Consider the following 24987-nt stretch of genomic DNA (forward strand, 5'->3'; position numbering starts at 1 on the left):
TGCGGGACAAGCTCACCCGGGCCTTTGTTGAAGGCCGGGATGCGGCGCGGTACTCGATCCGTTGTGGTCTGGACACCACGGACTCACTGGGACGGGCCATGTCCACTACGGTGGCGATTCGTCGCCATGCCTGGCTGAGATCTGCCAACTTCTCACCAGACGTCCAAAATACGCTTATGGACATGCCATTTGATGGCAGTCGCCTATTTGGTGACAAAGCGGACCACGCGCTGGAGCGCTTCAAGGACTCCAGGGTCACGGCCAAGTCCTTGGGTCTCTCGACCCAGACCCAGCGCCAGCAGACGGGTTCGTTTCGGCCCTTTCGTGGCCAAGGGAGAGGAGGTCCCACACGTGCTGCCAGCCACGCGGCGCAGAGCGCTCCCCAGCGCGGTGGCGCCCGTGGTTTCCGCCGTGGTGGCGGTAGAGGCCAGCGTCGTGGTCAGTCCACGCCTCCCTCCGCTGCGGCATCCAAGCCTTCCTAGTCCGAGCTTTCGGGCTCACGTGACGCCAGTGGGTGGCAGGGTTCGCCATCACCACTCCCGCTGGCGCGCGATAACATCGGACAGGTGGGTGCTGCAGCTTGTCCGAAGGGGCTATGCCCTCCCCTTCGAGTCCACTCCTCCAGCCATGCCACCGCAGAACCACCGTGTGTCGGGGGACCACTTGACACTTCTGCAGGAGGAAGTTACGGCCCTCTTGGCCAAGGGGGCCATCGAGCGCGTTCCTGGGCCAGAAGTAGGGTGTGGTTGCTACTCCCACTACTTTCTGGTACCCAAGAAGGACAAGGGAGGCCTGCGTCCTATCTTGGATCTACGGAACGTCAACGGCTTCCTCCGGAAGGAGAAGTTCAAGATGTTGACTTTGGCTCAGGTCTTGGCTGCTCTAGACCCACAAGACTGGATGGTAGCGTTGGACTTGCAGGATGCGTACTTTCACATCCCCGTCCTGCCGGCCCACCGGCGTTACCTGCGGTTCACGGTAGGCCACGAGCATTTTCAGTTTATCGTGCTCCCATTCGGCCTTACCAGCGCCCCACGGGTGTTCACGAAAGTGATGGCGGTGGTCGCAGCTCATCTGCGCCGGTTAGGGGTTTCAGTCTTCCCCTACCTCGACGACTGGCTGTTGAAGGCGGGCTCGCCCCAGACAGTCGTCCACCACCTTCAGATGACGGCAGACCTCCTGCACGAGTTGGGGTTTTCCATCAATGTGCCGAAATCACACCTGTGTCCCTCTCAAAAGCTCCTTTTCATCGGAGCGGTTCTCGACTCGGCGCAGTTTCGGGTTTATCCCCCGGAACGGCGGGTCCGGGATATTCAGGCTCTGATTCCCATCTTTCAGCCGTTATCCCGGGTTTCGGTCAGGTTGACGCTGCGGCTTCTGGGGCTGATGGCCTCCTGCATCCTTCTGGTGCATCACGCCAGATGGCGGATGCGGGCTCTGCAGTGGGACCTGAAGTTTCAGTGGGCCCAGCATCAGGGCAACCTATCCGACCATGTCCTGATCTCGGAGGGCACTGCGAGACAGTTGCAGTGGTGGCTTACAGACCGCGATTGGGTCAGGGGCAGATCCCTCTCCCTTCCCCAGCCGGAGCACGTGGTTGTGACGGACGCGTCCCTCCAAGGCTGGGGTGGCCACTTGGGAGAGGCGGAGATCAGAGGCCTCTGGTCTCCGGCGGAGTCCCGGCTCCATATCAACATGTTGGAGCTGCGGGCGATTCGCCTGGCACTGAAGGCATTCCTCCCCTTTGTCAACGGGAGTGTAGTGCAGGTGTTCACGGACAACACCACCGCCATGTGGTACTGCAACAAACAGGGCGGTGTGGGGTCGTGGACCCTTTGCCAAGAGGCTCTGCGCCTCTGGCAATGGCTGGAACGTCAGGGCGTGACTCTGACGGTTCAACACCTGGCAGGTTCTCTGAACGCCAGGGCGGACGAACTCAGCCGTCGGTGCTCGGTGGATCACGAATGGCGTCTGAACTCGGATGTGGCGAGAGGCCTCTTTCAGCAATGGGGAGAGCCTTGGTTAGATCTATTCGCCACAGAAGAGAACGCGCAATGTCATCAGTTCTGCGCGTTGGAGTTTCCAAGACGGCACTCGCTCGGCGACGCCTTTCGGCGCGAGTGGAGTTGCGGTCTGTTGTACGCCTTTCCGCCTATACCACTTCTGCCCAGAGTGCTGAAGAAGATCAGGCGCGACCGGGCCCAAGTTATCCTTGTGGCTCCGGACTGGGCTCGAAGGTACTGGTATCCCGAGCTACTCAGCATGACAGTCGGTCCCTCGATCCGCCTGCCCCTTCAGGAGGACCTTCTGTCGCAGCAGCAGGGGACGGTCCTCCACCCGAACCTGTCCAGTCTCCACCTCCATGCGTGGAGATTGAGCGGCGACAGTTGAGGCCATTTGACTTGCCTCCTGAAGTCTGTGATGTCATTCTGGCAGCCAGGCGTCCCTCCACAAAGTCGGTATACGCCTGCCGGTGGAACAGATTTGTGGCATGGTGCACAGCAAAGGCTGTGGATCCCCTTTCTGCCCCTCTATCTGAGGTTCTCCTCTTCCTCCTTTCCCTTGCCCAGCAGGGCTCTGCTCTGGGCACTATCAAGGGCTATCTTTCTGCCCTTTCCGCCTTCTTGAGGCTACCTGATCAGCCATCTTTGTTCAAGTCCCCTATTGTGTTAAGATTCTTAAAGGGCATCACGCACATGTATCCTCCAGCTCCGTTCGTGATGCCTCAGTGGGACTTGAACCTGGTTTTGACTTTCCTGATGTGCGCTCCCTTTGAGCCCCTTCATTCCTGTCCTCTCCGTCTTCTCACCTTAAAGACGGCCTTCCTGGTAGCCATCACCTCTGCCAGGAGAGTGAGTGAGCTCCAGGCTCTTTCTGTTCAACCTCCTTTCTTGTCTGTTCATCCTGATAAGGTGGTTCTTCGGACCAGACCTTCTTTCCTGCCCAAGGTAGTCTCTGCTTTTCACATTGGGCAGTCCATCACCTTGCCCTCCTTCTTCCCGCCTCCGCATCCTTCAAAGGATGAAGAGCGGCTCCATCGTCTGGACCCAAAACGTGCGCTTTCATTCTATATGGATCGCACACGCCAGTTCCGGGTGGATGACCAACTGTTTGTTGGCTACGTGGGTGAGAAGAAGGGAAGGGCGGTACAGAAACGGACCATCTCTCGGTGGGTCGTCCTGTGCATCAAAGCATGCTACTCTTTGGCTCGGAAGGAGCCTCCTGTTGGGCTGAGGGCCCATTCCACTCGGGCCACGGCGGCTACTACTGCCCTGGGCCGGGGAGTCCCTTTGCAGGACATTTGCCAGGCGGCCACGTGGGCCTCGCTGCACACCTTTGCGAGGCACTACTGCCTGGACAGTCAAGTCCGGAGGGATGGCTTCTTTGGCCGTTCGGTCCTCCAGGACTTTCTGGTGTAGGTTGTATTGGTTCGCAGACCCACCACCGGGGTTGGTATTGCTGGGGTATCTATTCTAAGGTAAGGAATCTAATACTAACCTGTTTCTTTCAGATGAACAAGTTACTTACCTTCGGTAACGATATATCTGTAAGAAACAGTAGTTAGTATTAGATTCCTTACCGCCCCGCCCATCCTCCCCGTTCTGCGAACTGATACCTAGGGTTAGGGACATCCCTTTCAGGGCCCTAGTTTCAAATGGCACCAGTGTTGGTTCTCACATGGCTCTGCGTGTTCTGGCGCGGAAAAGCTGTGTGCAAAGAACTGACGTCAGCACGCGGAGGCGGCGTCTATATACTCCAGCGACGTCATCACGGCGCACGACGCCGACGACGCGGAGCCGCAGGGGACGCCTGCAGACGACGCCTACCGACGCGCAGGGGTACTGCTACGCAAAAGTTTCCGGATCCAGACTGACGCCTGGGGATATTCTAAGGTAAGGAATCTAATACTAACTACTGTTTCTTACAGATATATCGTTACCGAAGGTAAGTAACTTGTTCGTCAGCAGCACTACATGCCAAGAACAGATGCATACTGGTAAGTAGCATATTCCTTACATCCCAAGTACTAAAGAGATTCCTGGGGGGGGGGCTAAAAGGATCGCCCCACCAAAGAGGATGCCGCCACTGGCATGGAACCTTAAATCTGAAAGAAACAGGTTAGTATTAGATTCCTTACCTTAGAATATCCCCAGGCGTCAGTCTGGATCCGGAAACTTTTGCGTAGCAGTACCCCTGCGCGTCGGTAGGCGTCGTCTGCAGGCGTCCCCTGCGGCTCCGCGTCGTCGGCGTCGTGCGCCGTGATGACGTCGCTGGAGTATATAGACGCCGCCTCCGCGTGCTGACGTCAGTTCTTCTTTTTTCCGCGCCAGTTAGCGCAGATCCGAAGAGCAGTACTCCGGTCTTTTGACCAAGTTTTTTGTTAACTGATTGATCTTTACGGTGCCGGTAGGATGCCCGGTTTCAAGAGTTGTGACGAGTGCGACCGCATGATGTCGGTCACCGACCACCATCGACTCTGCCTCCGGTGTCTGGGCGCGGACCACGACGTGGAGTCCTGCGTCGACTGTCGGGCCTTGACTGGAAAAGCTAGGCGGGAGCGGTCCCGCAAGCTTCTCGAACTCCGGTTGTCGGCCCCGCGTCGAGAGCGGTCCCGGTCCGGTCGGAGGTCGAGGGAGCGGTCGAGGGAGCGGTCGCGGAGCCGCCATGGGCGCTCCGGGAGTCGCCACCATTCCTCCGGCTCGTCAGGTAAGCACAAGAAGTCGGGGCGTCGCCATCGCACCCCCGACTCCCCCCGACGCCCGCGTGCTGCGGCCGGGGGCTCGGGTGACCCCACCCCCGCGGTCCCGCATGGGTCGCCGACGCCGTCTGCCCCACACCTGTCGGTCCCTGGGGAAGGCGCGTCGCGTGAGGAGATCGAGGCCTTCCTCATTGCTATGAGGGCGAGGTCTTCTCCGGCGGGGCCTTCGGCGCCTGCGGGCCCGTCGGTCCCGTCTGGGGGCCCGAGCGGTTCGGGTGCTCCTGCCCCGGCGCCGCCGGTGGCTCCGGCCCCGGCGCCGCTGGTTCCCTCTGGTTCGTCGCCGGCTGGTCTCCCGGCCTCTCCGGCGTCGGTTCCTGTGGGCCAGCCCATGGTACCGCCCCCGCGTGGTGCAGCGACTCCGCCGTCGGCTCCGGCCGGCGTCGGGTCCCCGGCACCGACGCCGCGCGGCGCCACCCCCCTTTCCTCCCCGACTCCGGACTCGGAGCCGGACCGGCGTCGGCCGACGCCGGACCCGACGCCGATGGGGCCTGTTGACCCCGATGTCTATATCGTCGACCCAGAATATGGGTATGACGAGGAGGAGTATGGAGAGGGTTGGGAGGGGTCTGAGGACCCTCTATCCCGTGCCTGCCAGTACGATGTGGACTGGGTAGGTGATCTGGGTGATGCCAGTGGCCTGGACGAGTCGCCCAACCCTGGGTTTGTCTCTCCGTCCCCTGTGGCGTCCGAGGCGGGTGCTGCCTATTCGGTGGTCCTGATGAGGGCTGCCAAGGCCTTACACCTTGAGCTCCCCGTCGCGAAGGTCAAACCGAATATCCTGACGGAAGTTTTTAAACCGCAGTCATGCCCCCAGGAGCCTCTGCTGCCGTTTAATGAGGCCCTGACGGATGTCCTTCTGGGCACCTGGTCCAGGCCCGCCTCTGGTGCGCCGGTTGACCGGAACGTTGCCAGGCGTCACCGTCCCTGCGCGGACGACCCTGCCTTCCTGTCCACCCATCCCTCCCCGGAGAGTCTGGTGATCCAGGCCTCCACTTCGCAGTCCGCATTTCCGTCGGCTCCGCCCGACCGGGAATCAAAGAGGTACGACCAATTCGGAAAGAAAGTGTTTTCCTCTTTGAGTGCTGGGCTGCGGTCTTGTAACACCGCGTGCCTCTTGGGCCGCTACACCCACTCCCTGTGGGATACGGTCGAGGAGTGTTTGCCGCAATGCCCCCAGGAAGTGCGGGACAAGCTCACCCGGGCCTTTGTTGAAGGCCGGGATGCGGCGCGGTACTCGATCCGTTGTGGTCTGGACACCACGGACTCACTGGGACGGGCCATGTCCACTACGGTGGCGATTCGTCGCCATGCCTGGCTGAGATCTGCCAACTTCTCACCAGACGTCCAAAATACGCTTATGGACATGCCATTTGATGGCAGTCGCCTATTTGGTGACAAAGCGGACCACGCGCTGGAGCGCTTCAAGGACTCCAGGGTCACGGCCAAGTCCTTGGGTCTCTCGACCCAGACCCAGCGCCAGCAGACGGGTTCGTTTCGGCCCTTTCGTGGCCAAGGGAGAGGAGGTCCCACACGTGCTGCCAGCCACGCGGCGCAGAGCGCTCCCCAGCGCGGTGGCGCCCGTGGTTTCCGCCGTGGTGGCGGTAGAGGCCAGCGTCGTGGTCAGTCCACGCCTCCCTCCGCTGCGGCATCCAAGCCTTCCTAGTCCGAGCTTTCGGGCTCACGTGACGCCAGTGGGTGGCAGGGTTCGCCATCACCACTCCCGCTGGCGCGCGATAACATCGGACAGGTGGGTGCTGCAGCTTGTCCGAAGGGGCTATGCCCTCCCCTTCGAGTCCACTCCTCCAGCCATGCCACCGCAGAACCACCGTGTGTCGGGGGACCACTTGACACTTCTGCAGGAGGAAGTTACGGCCCTCTTGGCCAAGGGGGCCATCGAGCGCGTTCCTGGGCCAGAAGTAGGGTGTGGTTGCTACTCCCACTACTTTCTGGTACCCAAGAAGGACAAGGGAGGCCTGCGTCCTATCTTGGATCTACGGAACGTCAACGGCTTCCTCCGGAAGGAGAAGTTCAAGATGTTGACTTTGGCTCAGGTCTTGGCTGCTCTAGACCCACAAGACTGGATGGTAGCGTTGGACTTGCAGGATGCGTACTTTCACATCCCCGTCCTGCCGGCCCACCGGCGTTACCTGCGGTTCACGGTAGGCCACGAGCATTTTCAGTTTATCGTGCTCCCATTCGGCCTTACCAGCGCCCCACGGGTGTTCACGAAAGTGATGGCGGTGGTCGCAGCTCATCTGCGCCGGTTAGGGGTTTCAGTCTTCCCCTACCTCGACGACTGGCTGTTGAAGGCGGGCTCGCCCCAGACAGTCGTCCACCACCTTCAGATGACGGCAGACCTCCTGCACGAGTTGGGGTTTTCCATCAATGTGCCGAAATCACACCTGTGTCCCTCTCAAAAGCTCCTTTTCATCGGAGCGGTTCTCGACTCGGCGCAGTTTCGGGTTTATCCCCCGGAACGGCGGGTCCGGGATATTCAGGCTCTGATTCCCATCTTTCAGCCGTTATCCCGGGTTTCGGTCAGGTTGACGCTGCGGCTTCTGGGGCTGATGGCCTCCTGCATCCTTCTGGTGCATCACGCCAGATGGCGGATGCGGGCTCTGCAGTGGGACCTGAAGTTTCAGTGGGCCCAGCATCAGGGCAACCTATCCGACCATGTCCTGATCTCGGAGGGCACTGCGAGACAGTTGCAGTGGTGGCTTACAGACCGCGATTGGGTCAGGGGCAGATCCCTCTCCCTTCCCCAGCCGGAGCACGTGGTTGTGACGGACGCGTCCCTCCAAGGCTGGGGTGGCCACTTGGGAGAGGCGGAGATCAGAGGCCTCTGGTCTCCGGCGGAGTCCCGGCTCCATATCAACATGTTGGAGCTGCGGGCGATTCGCCTGGCACTGAAGGCATTCCTCCCCTTTGTCAACGGGAGTGTAGTGCAGGTGTTCACGGACAACACCACCGCCATGTGGTACTGCAACAAACAGGGCGGTGTGGGGTCGTGGACCCTTTGCCAAGAGGCTCTGCGCCTCTGGCAATGGCTGGAACGTCAGGGCGTGACTCTGACGGTTCAACACCTGGCAGGTTCTCTGAACGCCAGGGCGGACGAACTCAGCCGTCGGTGCTCGGTGGATCACGAATGGCGTCTGAACTCGGATGTGGCGAGAGGCCTCTTTCAGCAATGGGGAGAGCCTTGGTTAGATCTATTCGCCACAGAAGAGAACGCGCAATGTCATCAGTTCTGCGCGTTGGAGTTTCCAAGACGGCACTCGCTCGGCGACGCCTTTCGGCGCGAGTGGAGTTGCGGTCTGTTGTACGCCTTTCCGCCTATACCACTTCTGCCCAGAGTGCTGAAGAAGATCAGGCGCGACCGGGCCCAAGTTATCCTTGTGGCTCCGGACTGGGCTCGAAGGTACTGGTATCCCGAGCTACTCAGCATGACAGTCGGTCCCTCGATCCGCCTGCCCCTTCAGGAGGACCTTCTGTCGCAGCAGCAGGGGACGGTCCTCCACCCGAACCTGTCCAGTCTCCACCTCCATGCGTGGAGATTGAGCGGCGACAGTTGAGGCCATTTGACTTGCCTCCTGAAGTCTGTGATGTCATTCTGGCAGCCAGGCGTCCCTCCACAAAGTCGGTATACGCCTGCCGGTGGAACAGATTTGTGGCATGGTGCACAGCAAAGGCTGTGGATCCCCTTTCTGCCCCTCTATCTGAGGTTCTCCTCTTCCTCCTTTCCCTTGCCCAGCAGGGCTCTGCTCTGGGCACTATCAAGGGCTATCTTTCTGCCCTTTCCGCCTTCTTGAGGCTACCTGATCAGCCATCTTTGTTCAAGTCCCCTATTGTGTTAAGATTCTTAAAGGGCATCACGCACATGTATCCTCCAGCTCCGTTCGTGATGCCTCAGTGGGACTTGAACCTGGTTTTGACTTTCCTGATGTGCGCTCCCTTTGAGCCCCTTCATTCCTGTCCTCTCCGTCTTCTCACCTTAAAGACGGCCTTCCTGGTAGCCATCACCTCTGCCAGGAGAGTGAGTGAGCTCCAGGCTCTTTCTGTTCAACCTCCTTTCTTGTCTGTTCATCCTGATAAGGTGGTTCTTCGGACCAGACCTTCTTTCCTGCCCAAGGTAGTCTCTGCTTTTCACATTGGGCAGTCCATCACCTTGCCCTCCTTCTTCCCGCCTCCGCATCCTTCAAAGGATGAAGAGCGGCTCCATCGTCTGGACCCAAAACGTGCGCTTTCATTCTATATGGATCGCACACGCCAGTTCCGGGTGGATGACCAACTGTTTGTTGGCTACGTGGGTGAGAAGAAGGGAAGGGCGGTACAGAAACGGACCATCTCTCGGTGGGTCGTCCTGTGCATCAAAGCATGCTACTCTTTGGCTCGGAAGGAGCCTCCTGTTGGGCTGAGGGCCCATTCCACTCGGGCCACGGCGGCTACTACTGCCCTGGGCCGGGGAGTCCCTTTGCAGGACATTTGCCAGGCGGCCACGTGGGCCTCGCTGCACACCTTTGCGAGGCACTACTGCCTGGACAGTCAAGTCCGGAGGGATGGCTTCTTTGGCCGTTCGGTCCTCCAGGACTTTCTGGTGTAGGTTGTATTGGTTCGCAGACCCACCACCGGGGTTGGTATTGCTGGGGTATCTATTCTAAGGTAAGGAATCTAATACTAACCTGTTTCTTTCAGATGAACAAGTTACTTACCTTCGGTAACGATATATCTGTAAGAAACAGTAGTTAGTATTAGATTCCTTACCGCCCCGCCCATCCTCCCCGTTCTGCGAACTGATACCTAGGGTTAGGGACATCCCTTTCAGGGCCCTAGTTTCAAATGGCACCAGTGTTGGTTCTCACATGGCTCTGCGTGTTCTGGCGCGGAAAAGCTGTGTGCAAAGAACTGACGTCAGCACGCGGAGGCGGCGTCTATATACTCCAGCGACGTCATCACGGCGCACGACGCCGACGACGCGGAGCCGCAGGGGACGCCTGCAGACGACGCCTACCGACGCGCAGGGGTACTGCTACGCAAAAGTTTCCGGATCCAGACTGACGCCTGGGGATATTCTAAGGTAAGGAATCTAATACTAACTACTGTTTCTTACAGATATATCGTTACCGAAGGTAAGTAACTTGTTCTTTTGTCCTAACAGAGGTTATGAAGGCGCCTTTTGAGCTTATCCATAAAGCCTCACTACAAATGCTCACAATAAAGACAGCCTTTCTAGTGGCAATCACCTCGCTACCCAGGGTAAGTGAGCTGCAAGCTCTAACACTACAAGAACCCTACATTCAAATACACAATGACAGGTTGGTAATGAGAACAGACCCACACTTTATGCCAAAGGTGGTGTCAAGGTTTCACATGAACCAAGCAATACAGATACCAAGCTTCTTTCAGAAACCATCCACAAGCGCAGAGAGGGCACTGCACACTCTGGACACTAGAAGGGCAGTAATGCATTACATTCAAAGAACTAAAGAGCACAGGAAAACAAAGCAATTCTTTGTATCCTTCGCAAGCAGTTTAGTGGGAAGACCAGTAACAAAGGGTACCATTGCACAATGGATCGCACAAACTATACAATTATGCCACAAACAGGCAGGGCCAGAACTACTAGGAGGGGCACAAGCCCACTCTACTAAGAAAAAAGGGAGCAACAACAGCCTTCCTGGTTAACACACCGATTCAAGACATATGCCTGGCGGCAACTTGTACTTCAGTGCACACGTTCAATAAGCACTACTGCGTGGATATACAAATGAACAAGGAAGCACAAGTAGGACAGAAAGTGCTTCAACATATATTCAACAACCAACGCTCCTCTTCCACCCAGCCACCACAAACCTATAATAAGTCTATGCACAGCATAATTAATCCAGAAAGATTCATGCTGCAAAACAAAGTTTCTTACCTGTCGGTGTTGTTTTGCAGCTTGAAGATCTTTCTGCATTCACTAGCTAACCCACCCACCTCTGCCAGAAAGATGAGACCGGAGGTGAAGGGAATACAAGGAAAATATATAGTCAAACTCTTTAGAAGAGACACATCTGGAGTTCCTTAAAAAAGGAAGAACCTGAAATGATTGGAAAGGGATGAATAACCGTGATACAAAAACAAAAAAAAAAGAGAATCCGAAGATGGTGCCCAAAGGTGGGAGCTTCCGCAGGAAGTGCGTCGACGTCACAGGAAGGACACCAAAAGGTGGGACGTCGATGTCCACGCCCACCTGGGCTACGGAAGAAAAAAAACAGAAAAAAGACTACGATTCCGGACCCAACCACTAGACCGCGGAATAATGCACAGCATAGTGAAACCAGAAATATCTTCAAGCTGCAAAACACCGCCAGGTAAGAAGCTATTTGTTACTTTTTACGTTACTTTACTAACTCGGTGCTGGATACCTAGATTCAGCCCTGGGACATTTCCTGCAAACAGGTAAGAAATTACGAAACACTATTGTGTAGATATGTTAGCAAGACAAGCTAGAGTGGACCAGGCAGTTTTATGTACACTATATCAGACCTCTGCAACGGATACAGGTTAGCCACCGCTTTGGGAGATAACTGCTATATAGTCTGTGCATAGCATATAATCTACAGCTCATATGCCTCCAACGAAAAATGCTACTTACCCAGTATGCATCTGTTTTTGGTGTATAGAGCTGTAGTCTTATGTGCCCGCCCACCTCCCTGGGTATCTATACCTGTTCCATTAATATCTTACTTGGATACATGCATTTGTGGACCTTTCCTTTTACTACTCCTACTATCTCCATTATCACCTTCTGCGGAAAAACAATCTAACAGTGGAATCTATGTCCATGTGCTCTGTCACCGAAAGGAGGAGTCACCTACCTTGTGACTGGAAAGACTTCTTCGAAGAAAAACTAAGTGCAAACAGCTGGACCCAACACTAGATGGCGATCTATGCATAGCATATGACTCTACAGCTCTATACGCCAAGAACAGATGCATACTGGGTAAGTTGCATTTTCCTTTTCATTGACACATTTCAATGGGCCGCCTGTGTCACTTGCTGGTTTGCAGTCGTTTTTGCAAGAGTTTCTGGATCTAGTTTAGTGAGGCAGTGAGGAGTATACAGGCAGTTGCCACCAAATATTCTCATAGTGACCGTACCCAAATCTAAAAGTGATTTAACAAAAATTGCTGTCTTATCTGCTGCTTGGAACCGCTGCGTTTTAGCCTTCTCCAGCAATGGATCTTTCCTGCGTATTGAATGCATTGCCTGCACTATTGTAGGTTTAACACTTCTCTAAGGATGCAACAAAGAAAATCTTTTTATTCAGAGGCTTGTGGGGCTGTGTTTCACTTGACTGATAAGCCGGATAGTTATTAAAAGAAAAAGAGGAAACCTGCACCTCCTTGTCCCCTGAGGGCACTTGGAAGTCTGAAGAAACACTATTTAGCCTCAATTCTGCCACCAGGTAAGGACATTGTAGTATTCTTAGTAGACATTTGTGTTAAGGCTTTCATAGATGCACTTGTGTGATCGTGGTAACGAGTTACGCAAAAAAAGTGCACTCCTTTTGGGAGCTTTCTTTCAGTGAAATTATCTGAGAAATGTACATGTTGAGGTACTTGACTTGAATTTGTCTCCTACACAGTGAAGCGAGAACCTGCACCTTCCCCAGTTCCTTCCAAGCCATCCATGTCGGAAGATGAACTTGAGAAAAAATCAAAGGCCATTATCGAGGAGTATCTGCACCTCAATGACATGAAGGTGAGCTGGCAGAAGTGGGAATAAGAAATGTCCTTGATATTTGAGGAAGGGTACCAATGATTGCTATGTCAGATCTTGCAATTATAAACCGAATACGGAGTGCTGTCTACTTGTTCTTCCTGTAGGAAGCCCTGCAGTGTGTCCAGGAGCTGAATTCACCCACTCTACTTTTCATTTTTGTGCGAAATGGCATAGAGTCTACCCTAGAGAGAAGCAACATTGCTCGGGAGCGCATTGGTTTGCTGCTCTACCAACTAGTGAAGGCTGGCAACATGTCGAAAGAACAGTACTATAAAGGGTGAGCTGCTGGAGATCGGTTAGCCTCGGTTTTGTATGTGTCTGGAATGGTCGCAATTAATCAAATTATGCAGGTCTGTAGCATAAGGCTTTTAATGGTTTCGGAAGTATGCTATGGGCTGGGGTTAAAGGGTTCTAACATTAGTTTAAAACAACAAGGGAATACATGTCCTGAATGCCCTTGCTCTTCATGGAATTTGGTAGTTAGAACAGTGAAATAACAGGTTTCACTTTCTATAAAGCATCCACACCCTAGTTTGGAACCTAAGCTCAACAATACAACAGTGGCCCTTATTTCCTGCCAGTCAGCAATCGCCCTGAACACTTGTTATGTTCAATAGTCCCACGACATGCAGTATCCCAACCGCTTATAAGGCAGCAAGACATTTCTCTAATTAAAGCAATAAAATATCTGTGTAAAAGCATCATTTTTTTTTAATTTTAAAATACTTTTGGGAAGTGTATCCTATATTTTGTTCTAACAGCACATTTTAAATTTCTCCACAGACTCCTGGAGATCCTGGAAATTGGGGAAGATATGGAGATTGACATCCCCCATATATGGCAGTATCTGGCTGAGATCATAACCCCCATACTGCTTGAGGGAGGAATCCCCATGTCGGAAGTCTTTAGGTAGGATGAACATAGTTGGCTTTTTCAATGGTTTTGGTGTTGACCAATATTTCTGGATATAGTTCTGCTAGGATGTACACTAGAGGAGTTGCTCTTTTTGCACTGGTTGGGATCCCTTCCACCACAAACCGTACCTGCTTCTTTTTGCTATTCATTTCATATACTGAATGTAAAATAGAATCAATCATCTGGGCCATGCTGTTTCAGAATTTCCTAAAGCAGCACATGATTTTTGTAGACTACTTCAGCTTCCGGTCCTCATCTTCGACAGTTTGCTCAACCCACAGTAATCTACTGGCAATGCATCAGGGAAAGATCATCCCCCAGACCCACCAAATCTGCAGTTAGTAGCCTGGCTTCTGCAGTAGTTACATTTTATGACCCGCACCTTCCAGAGAAGCACATAATGACCATTAGAGGCGCTATGAGATGTTATGCCTCAAAGTGATTGCTGTACCTTAATTGTAATTGGTTTGGACTGGACTGAGTCTAAGGAAAGTTTTTTTCGCAGGTTTACCCCTAGTTTTCCCCCTCCATTTTGACTACTAGGTACTGGTGTAATAGCTCTGAAAACCTCAGAGCCCTGCTTAACATGACTTGGTACATGTGGTCTGACCCTTAAAATGGTGCACGTTTAATTGACTTGTTCCCAGTTGGTTTGGCTTAACTTGTTAGTCCCTAGTATATGGTACCAGGGTTACCCAGAGCCTGCATCCACCAGGGACTGCAGCACTTGTGCCGCCTTGAGTGGGTGAGGTACAACTTGGCTCACAGTTTACCCCTGCAGACTGGAAGGGCAGTTTAAAACTGCTAGCTCAACTGGCAGTCCTATGAGTCCTAAGGTAGGGTACTGTATGTTAAACAGTGGAACATGTACTTTTACAAGTTCCAGCAGTAAAAACCCTTAATTGTAGTTTTTATTGTAGAAAGCCTAGTAGCTTCATTGGAAAGTACAGAGTTACAGCCTGGCACCCCAGCCCTGCTAACTTCTGAATTGTTCAGTTTCAATAAACTTTATTTCGGTCAATATGACCCCAAAAGTACAAACGCAATACATAACCATGCATTTGAATTTACATCAGTAAACAACAAAAAATAGTTGTGAATATTATTGGCACACGTCTGGAGAATATTCATTTAGTAATGCCTGCAATTCTAGTTCATACACATGTAGTAGGAGGCGAGGAAAAACTGAAATCGCAGAGGGTTATTCAAGGCAGCGAGCAAGGATTCACCTTTGGAAAGTGCATAATGCAACTAAATAATTTACATTAAAAAAATTCTAAAAAGATGACAAATTGTTAAAAACGAGTCCTAATTTTAAAACCAACAGAGAACCACCAATAAATATTCTTCCTAACTGTTTAATGGTGATAGTGAGACTACTTCATATCAAGCCATAAACATATCCTAGCTCTTAATGTGTTTTTTAAGAAAATCCTACGCGTACACCACATAGAAACCTGCCACTGAGTAAACGATCGGGGTACTGACATCATTTTTCAGAATCCTGAAAGCCTCTGAGCAACGTCTAGTACCAAGGTTCCTACAAATCTGCGCCAGCCATAGTTTTCTTGCCTTGTGATAGCCTGGGCAGCTAAAAAACATGGAGTACTGACTCTTCGGGGCAGTCACATGCCGGGCACCTCAGAACTTGCAACCCCCCCCCCCCCCCCCCCCCCACTTGTGAGTAAAGCAGCGAAGGGGCAGAACCCCATGCCTAAACTGAAGATAGAGCTTTCTAGCAGAAGCTGCCTTGATGTCATCTAAAGCCGTCTCAAAGCTAAACCGGTCTTTGATATCTAAAAAGGCTGAGGTTACCTTGCCTACTCGAGGGCAACTGTGATGGTGTGCCATTTTAAACTCTTCATAAAAGGCCTTTAGTGCTTTCCTAGGGAGTGAGGAGCAGGCAGACTCTGGATCAGCCCAAAGTTCATACTGACCAGCGCGTGCTTTATGTACGCGAGGCACGCAAGTTTAACAGCCCCCCTTAGGTTCATTACTACTTTTATTTCCTCCCTATATGAAAGAAGCTCTGGGGTGACCCATAGGCGATGCCAGTATAATAAAGGTTTAAAGTTGGTTACATCAGCGATTGCCATAAGACCCAGGTCTAATCGGAGTGGAATGAACGGTGTACTCCGTGGGAGCTTTAGCAACTGCCTCAGGAAGTTTTCTACCTGCGTTAAATTCTCAGATCTTGTGTAGCCCCAACGTTCTGCACCGTATAACACCCCTCCCCGGGCTTGGGCCTTATATATTTCCATGGCTGGACTCACAGGTTTATGACTAGACTTACAAAATAGCTTCATAATACCACCCGATGATTGTGATAGTTTTAATGATGATTTTTTTAATTTGTGCCCGCCAATCCATAGTTTCAGTGATTGTGATGCCGAGATAATCAAGAGAACTCTTTCGAGTGATTTACCATTTAGGGACAGGTTTACTTGTGTGCTTTTGGGGCTATTGAATGCCATAAATTTGTTTTTCTGTATATTGATTTTTAGTCCTCGTTCATAACCGAAAGCTTCAAATTTGAGTACCCTCTGGATCCCCATAGGTGATTTAGATACTAATAGAGTATCATCGGCAAACATCATTGCAGGGATTTTTCGGGAGGCTAACTTGGGAGCATCAAGGTCTTTCTCAGCTAATAAAAAATCTCAGGCCATTGATGTAGAGACTGAAGAGAGTGGGGGCGAGCACACAGCCCTAACGAACACCGTGTTTGATCGGGATGGGAGCAGTTAGCTTTCCATCTTTGCCAAATCTGATTTGGGCGAAGATATGTTGAAATCCCCATCTCGTGGAGGACTGTCCAAAGATTTTCCCTTGGGACCAAATCAAAGGCTGACCTCAGGTCTACAAATACTAAATAGAGGCTGCCACCCTCTAGACACAGTCTTCCAATGTAACAATTGAAGCCTGAGTATTTGGTCCAAAGTGGACAGTTTTTCCCTAAACCCTGCCTGTAGAGGGGATAATATCACCCATTCCTCCATCCATGTTTACAACCTAAGCAGCAATACACGCGCAAAGATTTTTTGCGTAATGTCTATAAGGCTTATTGGCCTATAATTAACTGGTAAAAGCGGTGAGCCTTTTTTTATAAATGGGCATTATTTCTGTCCAACCCAACTGCCCTGTAGTATGACATTAAATAGCACCCAGACATATGGAGCCCAGACAGTTGGTTCACTGCGGAAGAGGTCCCCAGGAATTTTATCTAATCCAGGTGCTTTACCTCCTGGGGCAATTTTTACTAGTGCTCCCTTGAATTAAGGCTCTCGTCGAAGGGTTCTTTTGTTTCCCTCAGTTTGGGGCAGTGGTCGATGCCCATAGAACATCCCTCAGATACCTCATCATTAAATATTTTTGCCTTAGAATGGAGAGATTAAAAATGTTCCTGCCAGACTTCTTCGTCCAAGTTTGGATCTACCTGTGGTTTACCCCAGATCTACCAGAGTGAACGACTTTCTAGAAGGTACTCTTGTCCCTGTCCCCCAAGGCGCTTCTCAAAGCATCCCACTTTTCCATTTCCCACTCTTTTTTGGCTTCAAAGATAGCCGCTTTATAAACCGTCCTAGCAAATTTAATTCTCAAACGATCATTGGCCTTGACGGACGATACCAATGATCTTTTAGCTTTGCAGCATTGATCGTTATACCGTGTGTGGGAGGGGCCTGCTAAGTTTCTTTGTTATTTTGGGATAGAAGTCGTCCAATGTGACATCTCCTAATCCAGCGTGGTTCATTGTGACCAACTCAGGATCTATACCTGCTCCATTATGTGTTGAATTGGATGCCGTCTGAAGCACTGGGATCAGGGCTTCATATAAGGTACCTAGTGTAGGAGAGTGGGGTCTGCAATCCTATGGTCACCCCAGATTTTTGCTTTTTGCTTCACTGGTTTACGACTTTCCCTGGCTGTGGGCCTGCTAATCAGACCCACAGCCTAGCTGTTCTCTCTCTAAATTGACAACCATGTACTTTAGGTGCATTTGCCAATTGGTACTGGGCCACCTTATCAGTCCCTGTACCCAGGGCCTACCAGGGGCTGAAGCATGTATTATGCCACCCCTGGCTGGCCATCTAAATCTGACACAACTGGCTGCATGACAGCTTGGGCAAGGTGGTGTAAACACCCTTTGCTGTAGATATAGTATACCTATATCTAACCCTAAAATGGACACATATATTCCTATCAGTCACTCCTATGGAAGGCCTTATCAATCCTGAAGGCAGAGTGCTTGGAATTATGTGAGATGGTGCTCTGGCATGAGCTGAGCCCGTTTGCAGCTTGCGGAACCAAGTCCTAATAGCTGTTCAAGGATAACGCTATACCATATACTCTTAAGTGCATTATCAACCTCGCGGTTAAATGCTAACTCTGGTATAACATTATCAAAACATGTCGAGTAAGGTGTCATACGAATTGGAATACTACCCCCTCGCCAATTCTGGCGACGGGGGTAGCATTCCACCCTTCTAGAGGGGCACGACATGTATGTAACTGTGAACCCCGGTTAAAGTTAACTCGAGCCTCAGCATCACAAAATGGATGCATCCACCACAGACACAAGTCTGACCTCCTGCTGCTGGGAGTCCTTCCAGCGAGGATGGCTTGGACAAAGAGTTTCCTGCCTTGGGAGGTGCTAGCACAACCCCAGCAGGATTTTGTGTATTGGGGAGGATAGGCCTGAAAGGAATGAGACATGCCTGGGGCACACAAGGTGCCCTGTGCATACACCGGTTCAAACCAGTTGCTGGGGCATCCCAGCCCCAGCTCTGGCGGGAAACCGGACAAAGGATAGGGGGTGTAGCCACCCCCCTTCCTGGTCCCACCCAGGGGAGGGACCTAGTCAGTAGTGCAGCCCCCTTTAGGAGAATAAAGGTAGGAGCTGGTCCCATTCCAAATTAGATTATCCTGAACTATTCAACAAGAAGAAACTCTGGCCTTCGACGTTCTGCTCCACAGAAGACTGAAGAATCTCCCTTGTGCAACTGCAGGCACCATCAAGCGTCCAGCGGCTTCACTTTGTCGTCTTCCCTCGAGGATCCAGACTTCAGAGCCCGACGAGACCCGGATTCCCAGACCTCTCCGACCTCAACTCACATCTACAGCAAAGCTGAGACCCGTTGGTGCGACGAGACACGTGGGACCTGCCATCTTGAACGAACCTGCACTTTGCTACCAGCACGATTCCCGAGGTAAACTCGACCAAGTGCTTTGGGGATTGAGAAGCCCCAGCCCCGAGCAGCCCCTGCACCGAAGATCAGCCCTCCAGCATCCACGAGATCTGCGTGGGGCCCTTCTGCTTGTTTGCTGCTCGGCGCGTTGTCTGGTCACTTGCCGGCTGGCTAGTGGCCTCCTAGACGACGAACCTTTGAATCTTCACTGCTGGTCTGGTTGCTCCAGACTGGCCCTTGCTCCCTTCCAAAAGAGGGGCACCCCGGACTTTCCTAGTCCGCACCAGACGTCTTTTCCCTTCACCGCGTGGGTTGCCTTTGTCAAGGCCTGTTGGCGCAGATTCCAGTTCCAACACCGCCGACAGCCAGAGCCTGCGTGGGACAGCTCGTGCCTCCATCCTGGTCGTCGAAGACACCTCCTGGACCACGTGGCTGCAGAGTCGAGCGTCCACTCTTCACCTGATCGCGACGTCGACATCTGGTTCCTTCCTGGTTCCACACCGGTCACTGGCTAGTGACTTTGAACACTGTCCCCTCTGCTTTCAGGTCCTCTTCTTCACCGATCCACCCTTGGATCGCACCGGACATCTTCCCCCTGGTCGCCTGCAGCATCTTTTCTTTCAGGCTCCATTGACTTCAACGCGAGAACCCGACACACTTTGGCACCTATGCACCCGCAGCCCGTGGGTGAGGTAACGAGAGCATTTCGGTGCTCAAGGGTAGTCTAACTGTCCTAGTGTCCAATTCCACAGTCGTTGTTGTCCTAACTAGTCAGGATTGTCCATACTTACCTTTTACTTGAACTGTACTGTCCATAGAAGTTGTTACGTATCTCGCGTGTAAGTTCACACTCTGCACACGCGTTCCGTGGGCCTCCTATTACTTACCTGAAGTTAGTGTAGAGTGGTCCCATCGATCCTACAGCCTCTGGACAGCTCCATTCCTTTTATCGACTTTCACATTCCACTCACTTAGTATATGGTTTGTCGTGCCCCTAGGGCACCATTGTAATTTTGTGCAACTTGTAGTATTTTTCGTAAGAGATTGTCATGTGCTTAGCCCTCTGACCTCATAAAGAGTTCAGAGGTGTTGTTATTAATAAATAGACTGTTTATTTTCATAACAACCTGTGTGGTGTCCTTTCCTCTGGTATTCATGGGGTTATATTGTGGTAAAACAGCTGGCTTCACATGCCAAAAGAGTTTAGCCTAAGACTGCTTTGTCCATGCTACCATTAGGATAGCTGGTCTATAAGGTTGACTTACAACCAATCACCATAAGGGTTGTTTGGACTGATACAAGGTGATCACTAGAACTAGTGAGCATCATATATCAGGCCAACTTCTCACACTTAGTGTTCGAGGCATGTGGGCTGCTGAATTCATATCTGTGCATAGATGTCTTTGAAGTATCACGAGATAGGTGACTCCTCCCCTGGACTCAGTGCGCATGGGCATCTTCTCCATCCTCACATTGGTTTTTTCCGCCATTGGGTTCGGATGTTACTCCTATACTCCAACTTCGGAATCGAAACAAAACTTTTCTAAAGGCCTTCGACTTCGACGGTATTGTTCTCGCTCGGTAACTCTTTACTCTATCAAGCTTTCCATCTCGACTCTGTCGTCGACGCGGGCCGTTGGGCCTTTTCGACGCCATGTGTGCCTGCTGTCGATGGAAAGAAGCCCATTCAAAAGGTGCCCACCATGCCACTCCAAGTTCCCACATCGTCGACGAAGAGTGTTAAGAAATCAGCTTCGTTGACGAGTACTTCGTCGACGACCGCTCTGTCGACAGTCATCTTCGTCGTCTACTCCGTCGGCAAAAGTTCCGTCAACGGAGCCATTGCTGTCTTCCAGTTTGGTTCCATCGTCGTCCGCTCCGTCGACTACTTCTTCTGCGTTTACCTCTCTGCCTGGGCTGCCACTGTCGTCCACTGGGTCTGCCACTGGCGACCCACTTCACCAGCACCGCAGAGTGCCTATTGACCAGATTTCTATCCCCAGTGATCCACAGCCTCCCTCACCCTTGTTTGCCACGGACTCTGAGGAAGATGTACACGAGTCTTTTAGGGCGGCACATAGTCCATCTGATTTAGTCATCAAGTGCCAGGAATAGTCCAGAGGGAAGAGGATTGCTTCTTCTATGATTTTAAGAATCAACCGTTCAAACAAGTCCATACTGTTCCCATTATAGACTTTATCTGGACTGAAGGGGTGAAGTTGATGCAGACCCCAAATTCACTACCGGCACAGATGCCCCGATTGGAAAAGAAATATAAGGCGCCTGTCGGCACTCCGGCGTGCCTCATTGGACAGCCGAAACCGGATTCGGTGGTTACGCAGGCAGCTCAGCGTCGTTCTCGGAACCCTGCGTCCATTGTTACTGCTCCACCAGATCGCGAAGGTCGTCGCCTAGTTGCTATAGGCTGCAAGTTTTCCACAATGGCCTCCACCACAGTGAGAGCGGCCAATGCTTTGGCCATTTTGGGGCGTTACGACCGCCTATGTGGGCAGACATGTCTGCTTTAGTATCTTTGGTTCCAGATGCTTCCAAGACGGAAGCCTTGCAACTTCTCCAAGAAGGGGAGAGAACATCGGAGGAGATTATTGACACTGCCGTTGATATTGCCTGTACTGGTTTCCGGAAGCTCGCAGGAGCGGTGGTTCTACGCAGTCAAGGTTGGTTGCGTTCCACATCCTTTCGCCAAGAGGTGCAGGCGAAGATCCTGGATATGCCGTATGATGGCGAGTCACTTTTTGGAGCACATGTTGATGAGGCATTACAATCCATCAAAAAAGACACACTGCTCGCTCTTTATGTTATGTTATGCGTTTTTATTAGGCGCACAGATGCTCCAGCCAAGGAGCGTCCTGGCGCCCGACAAGGCAGCTGCACAACACAACGAAAGAATAAACAGAACCTTACAATTTCGGAAACAGCCCTTTCGGGGTGGCCGCGGCACCTCTTCTACTGGATCTGCTCCCAAGAGACAATGACTTGCCTTTACCCCAAAGAGTTGGAGGTCGAATCTCCCTGTTCTCTTTTCAATGGTCCTCCATCACTTCGGACCGTTGGGTTCTGGACATTGTAGAGAGGGGCCATGCTCTAGAGTTCATCAAACTTCCTCCTCCCACTCCACCTTCTGGCCCACCACCAGCCCACATCAAGGAACTCTTACATCAAGTTCGCCTTATGATACAGAAGGGTGCCGTCGAAGTGGTGCCCAAGTCTCAAAGGGGGAAGGGATTTTATTCCTGTTTTTTCCTTATCAAGAAGACGGGGGATTCGCGGCCGATATTGGACTTGCGAGCACTCAACAAGTATCTCAAGTGCCAATCCTTCCGCATGCTAGCGCTTACTCTCAATGGGAGATTTCATGGCAACCATCGACCTCCAAGACGCCTACTTCCATGTCCCTATTCTTCTGCGACATCGGAAGTACTTGCGTTTCCGCGTGGGACGGAGGGACTTCCAGTTCAGAGTACTGCCTTTTGGCCTATGCTCTGCCCCTCGCGTCTTTACGAAGGTGTTGGCTCCTGTGGTAGCTTATCTGCGTCTTCAGGGTGTCCAAATTTTTCCATACCTAGACTGTCTCCTAAAATCAGTCTCTCACACAGCTGCTTCAGGACACACGCCTTTGTCAGGAGGTATTTCACTCCCTCAGACTTTCCATCAACACCGAAAAGTCCCAATTACATCCAGCTCCCTGCAAGAATTTTCTAGGAGCCACGTTAGATACAACTCTTGCAAAAGCATTTGTGTCTCAGGAGCGTCAACAAAAGATTCTTCAATTAGTGTCTCTTCTACGGACAAAACAGTCAGTTTCAGTCCGTCTCTTAAAGTCATTTTCTAGGGATGGCGTCATCGTGCATTGCACTGATCCCAAATTGCAGACTACGGACATGCCCCATTCAAGAAGAATTGGACGGACAGTGGCGTCAGGTCACCGGTTCCTTCAACGACATAGTCTGTGTCACCGCTCACATGGAAGCGGCTCTCAAATGGTGGGCGCAGCCATCCAATCTTTCGGCAGGGACTTCGTTCCTTTCCATCATGCTGGAACTTACTCCAACGACTGACGCCTCGTTGGAAGGATGGGGTGCACACCTTCAAGGCCTGTCCATAAAGGGCAAGTGGACTCTGCCTCAGAGAGCCTGGCACATCAACAGGCTTGAGTTGATGGCCAATTTTCTAGCGCTCAAGTCATTCCGTCCATTGATCCAAGGGGAGTCAGTCCTTATTCAGACGGACAACACAACCAGCATGCATTATGTAAACAAGCAGGGCGGAACAAAATCTCCAATCTTGTCTCAACTGGCGCAGTCGATCTGGGCCCTAAGTCACCACATCACTCTCACCGCAGTTCATCTTCCAGGTGTCTCCAACTTCTTAGCGGATTCCCTCAGCAGGTCAACGTCATCGACCCACGAGTGGGAGTTGTGAGAAGTTGGCCTGATATATATAATGTTCACTATTCTAGTGAACACTTTGTATCAGTCCAAACAACCCTTACTGATGTTTGGTTGTAAGTCAACCTGATAGACCAGCTATCCTAGTAGCATGGACACGTGCAGTCTTTAAGCTAAACTCTGGAGGGCGTGTTAAGCTAGCTGTTTTACCATCACATTTACCCCTTGAACACCAAGTGAAAGGACACCACACAAGTTGTTATGAAAAATAAAGTATATTTATTTATAACAAGACTACCCTGGCTCTTTATGAGACAGGGAGCTAAGCACACAACAAAACTCTTAAAGAAATACTTAAAGTCGCACAATTTACACAAATGCCCGAGGGGCACGAAAAACCATATACTATACATGTGGAGTTCGAGGCATGTGGGCTGCTAAATTCATATCTTAGCATTAGATCGCCGCCTAGTGTTGGGCTCGGATGATTGCACATTGTTGTCCTGGAAGAGTCTTCGAAGTATCCTGAGATAGGTGGCTCCTCCCCTGGACTACAGTGCGCATGGGCATCGGCTCCATCCCCAGATTTTTTTTTTCCGCCATTGGGTTCGGATGTGGTCTCAACGTCTTACTGTCGGAACCAAGAAAAACTAGCTTTTAGCGGCCAAAAGGCCTCGATTTTCTTGCGTCGGTATTGTCTGCGCACGGTCTCGAGTCTTCCGTCTCTTGGAGCCGGAATAAGCGGAGTTTTCTTCGCTCTCGGAACTTTGAGGCCTTCTCATCGCGACACGACTGCAAGCCTTTTCGGACATGGAGCGGAGCCCGTTTAAGTACTGCCCGCTCTGTGGGTCCAAGTACCCACACATCGATCTACACCACGTGTGTAACAAATGCCTTTCGCCTGACCACGACGACGGCAAGTGCAAGTTGTGTGCACAGTTCCGCTCAAAGAAGACTCTCAAGCTTCGGCGCGCGATGCGCATGGAAGCTAAACAAGCGGCCCCGGATCCGGAGAACATCTTCGGCGACCAAGACGAAGAGGACCAGGGTCATCATCTCCAAATCTCCCCACCCGAGACGGAGGTCGAGGCGGATCCGGGAGACGACGACGGAGTCGCGGGTCAAGGCCTTGAATACGTCGACGAGGTAGGAGACGACGATGAGATTTATGGGGCCGCGGCGGATAGCTCAGCGGACGAGCTCTGCCCCGAAGGTTACGAGGATACCGACCGGGACACGGGATCGCCTGTCGGCCTTACCCAAGACCCGTTGCCGCAAGCCACAGCCCCGCCTTCGGGCCCGGCCACGGACTTACTTGCTGGGCAGACTGTTCCGAAACCGAAACCATCGGGATCGACAACACCTAAAATGGCCGACACGAAACCGAAAGTCCCTAAGATGGCTGCCGTGCCGGTGAAACCGACGGTGCCCGCTACCCCATCGACTCCGTCGACCTCCGGTCCGCAGAAGTCGAAGAAGTCCGTCGATTCCGATGCTGCGAAATCGAAACCGACAACAGAGGAGGGGTCCTCCAAGAAAGATGGTCGGCACGGGACAGCGGCTACGACGCCGTCAAAACCCGCCAAAGTCGGCTCCAAGGAGGCTACGCAGGCACACGGAAAGAAGTCTGTGCCCCGAACGCAGGAATCGGAGGCGGTAAAGACAGGATCCACGCCCAAAACGCACAAGGCCCACAAGGACGTCGGATCCGAGGGGAAAATCAGACCATCCTCGTCAGCGCCGACGCAAACTGTGAGTGTGCCGTCCCCCATTGCCGAATCACTGAAAAGAATCAGGGAGAAGGCCTTTGCCCCGTCGGCTCCGATACCATCAACGCAGCCGCGAAAAGACACTCCAGAGAAGCCGTCTGGGAAACTTCTCTTTATTTTGCCGCCGAAGGAGGCGCCAAAAGCATTTTCAACCAAATCGGCACCGAAACAGGTGATTTCTT

General features: G+C 52.1%; 1 protein-coding gene across 22 annotated transcripts in view; it reads left to right on the plus strand.

Annotated features, from left to right (window-relative positions):
* EIF4G1 (eukaryotic translation initiation factor 4 gamma 1) overlaps positions 1 to 24987 on the plus strand; it is a 980016-nt gene that overhangs the window by 846450 nt on the left and 108579 nt on the right. For all 22 annotated transcript variants that reach the window (XM_078666154.1, XM_078666151.1, XM_078666155.1 and 19 more), the window contains 3 exons: positions 12390 to 12505; positions 12631 to 12803; positions 13310 to 13435. In XM_078666154.1, the coding sequence (XP_078522280.1) occupies positions 12390 to 12505; positions 12631 to 12803; positions 13310 to 13435 (415 nt within the window). The remainder of the gene's footprint in view (positions 1 to 12389; positions 12506 to 12630; positions 12804 to 13309; positions 13436 to 24987) is intronic.

The sequence above is a fragment of the Lissotriton helveticus genome, chromosome 11, assembly GCF_964261635.1.
Source record: "Lissotriton helveticus chromosome 11, aLisHel1.1, whole genome shotgun sequence".
Classification (NCBI taxonomy): domain Eukaryota; kingdom Metazoa; phylum Chordata; class Amphibia; order Caudata; family Salamandridae; genus Lissotriton; species Lissotriton helveticus.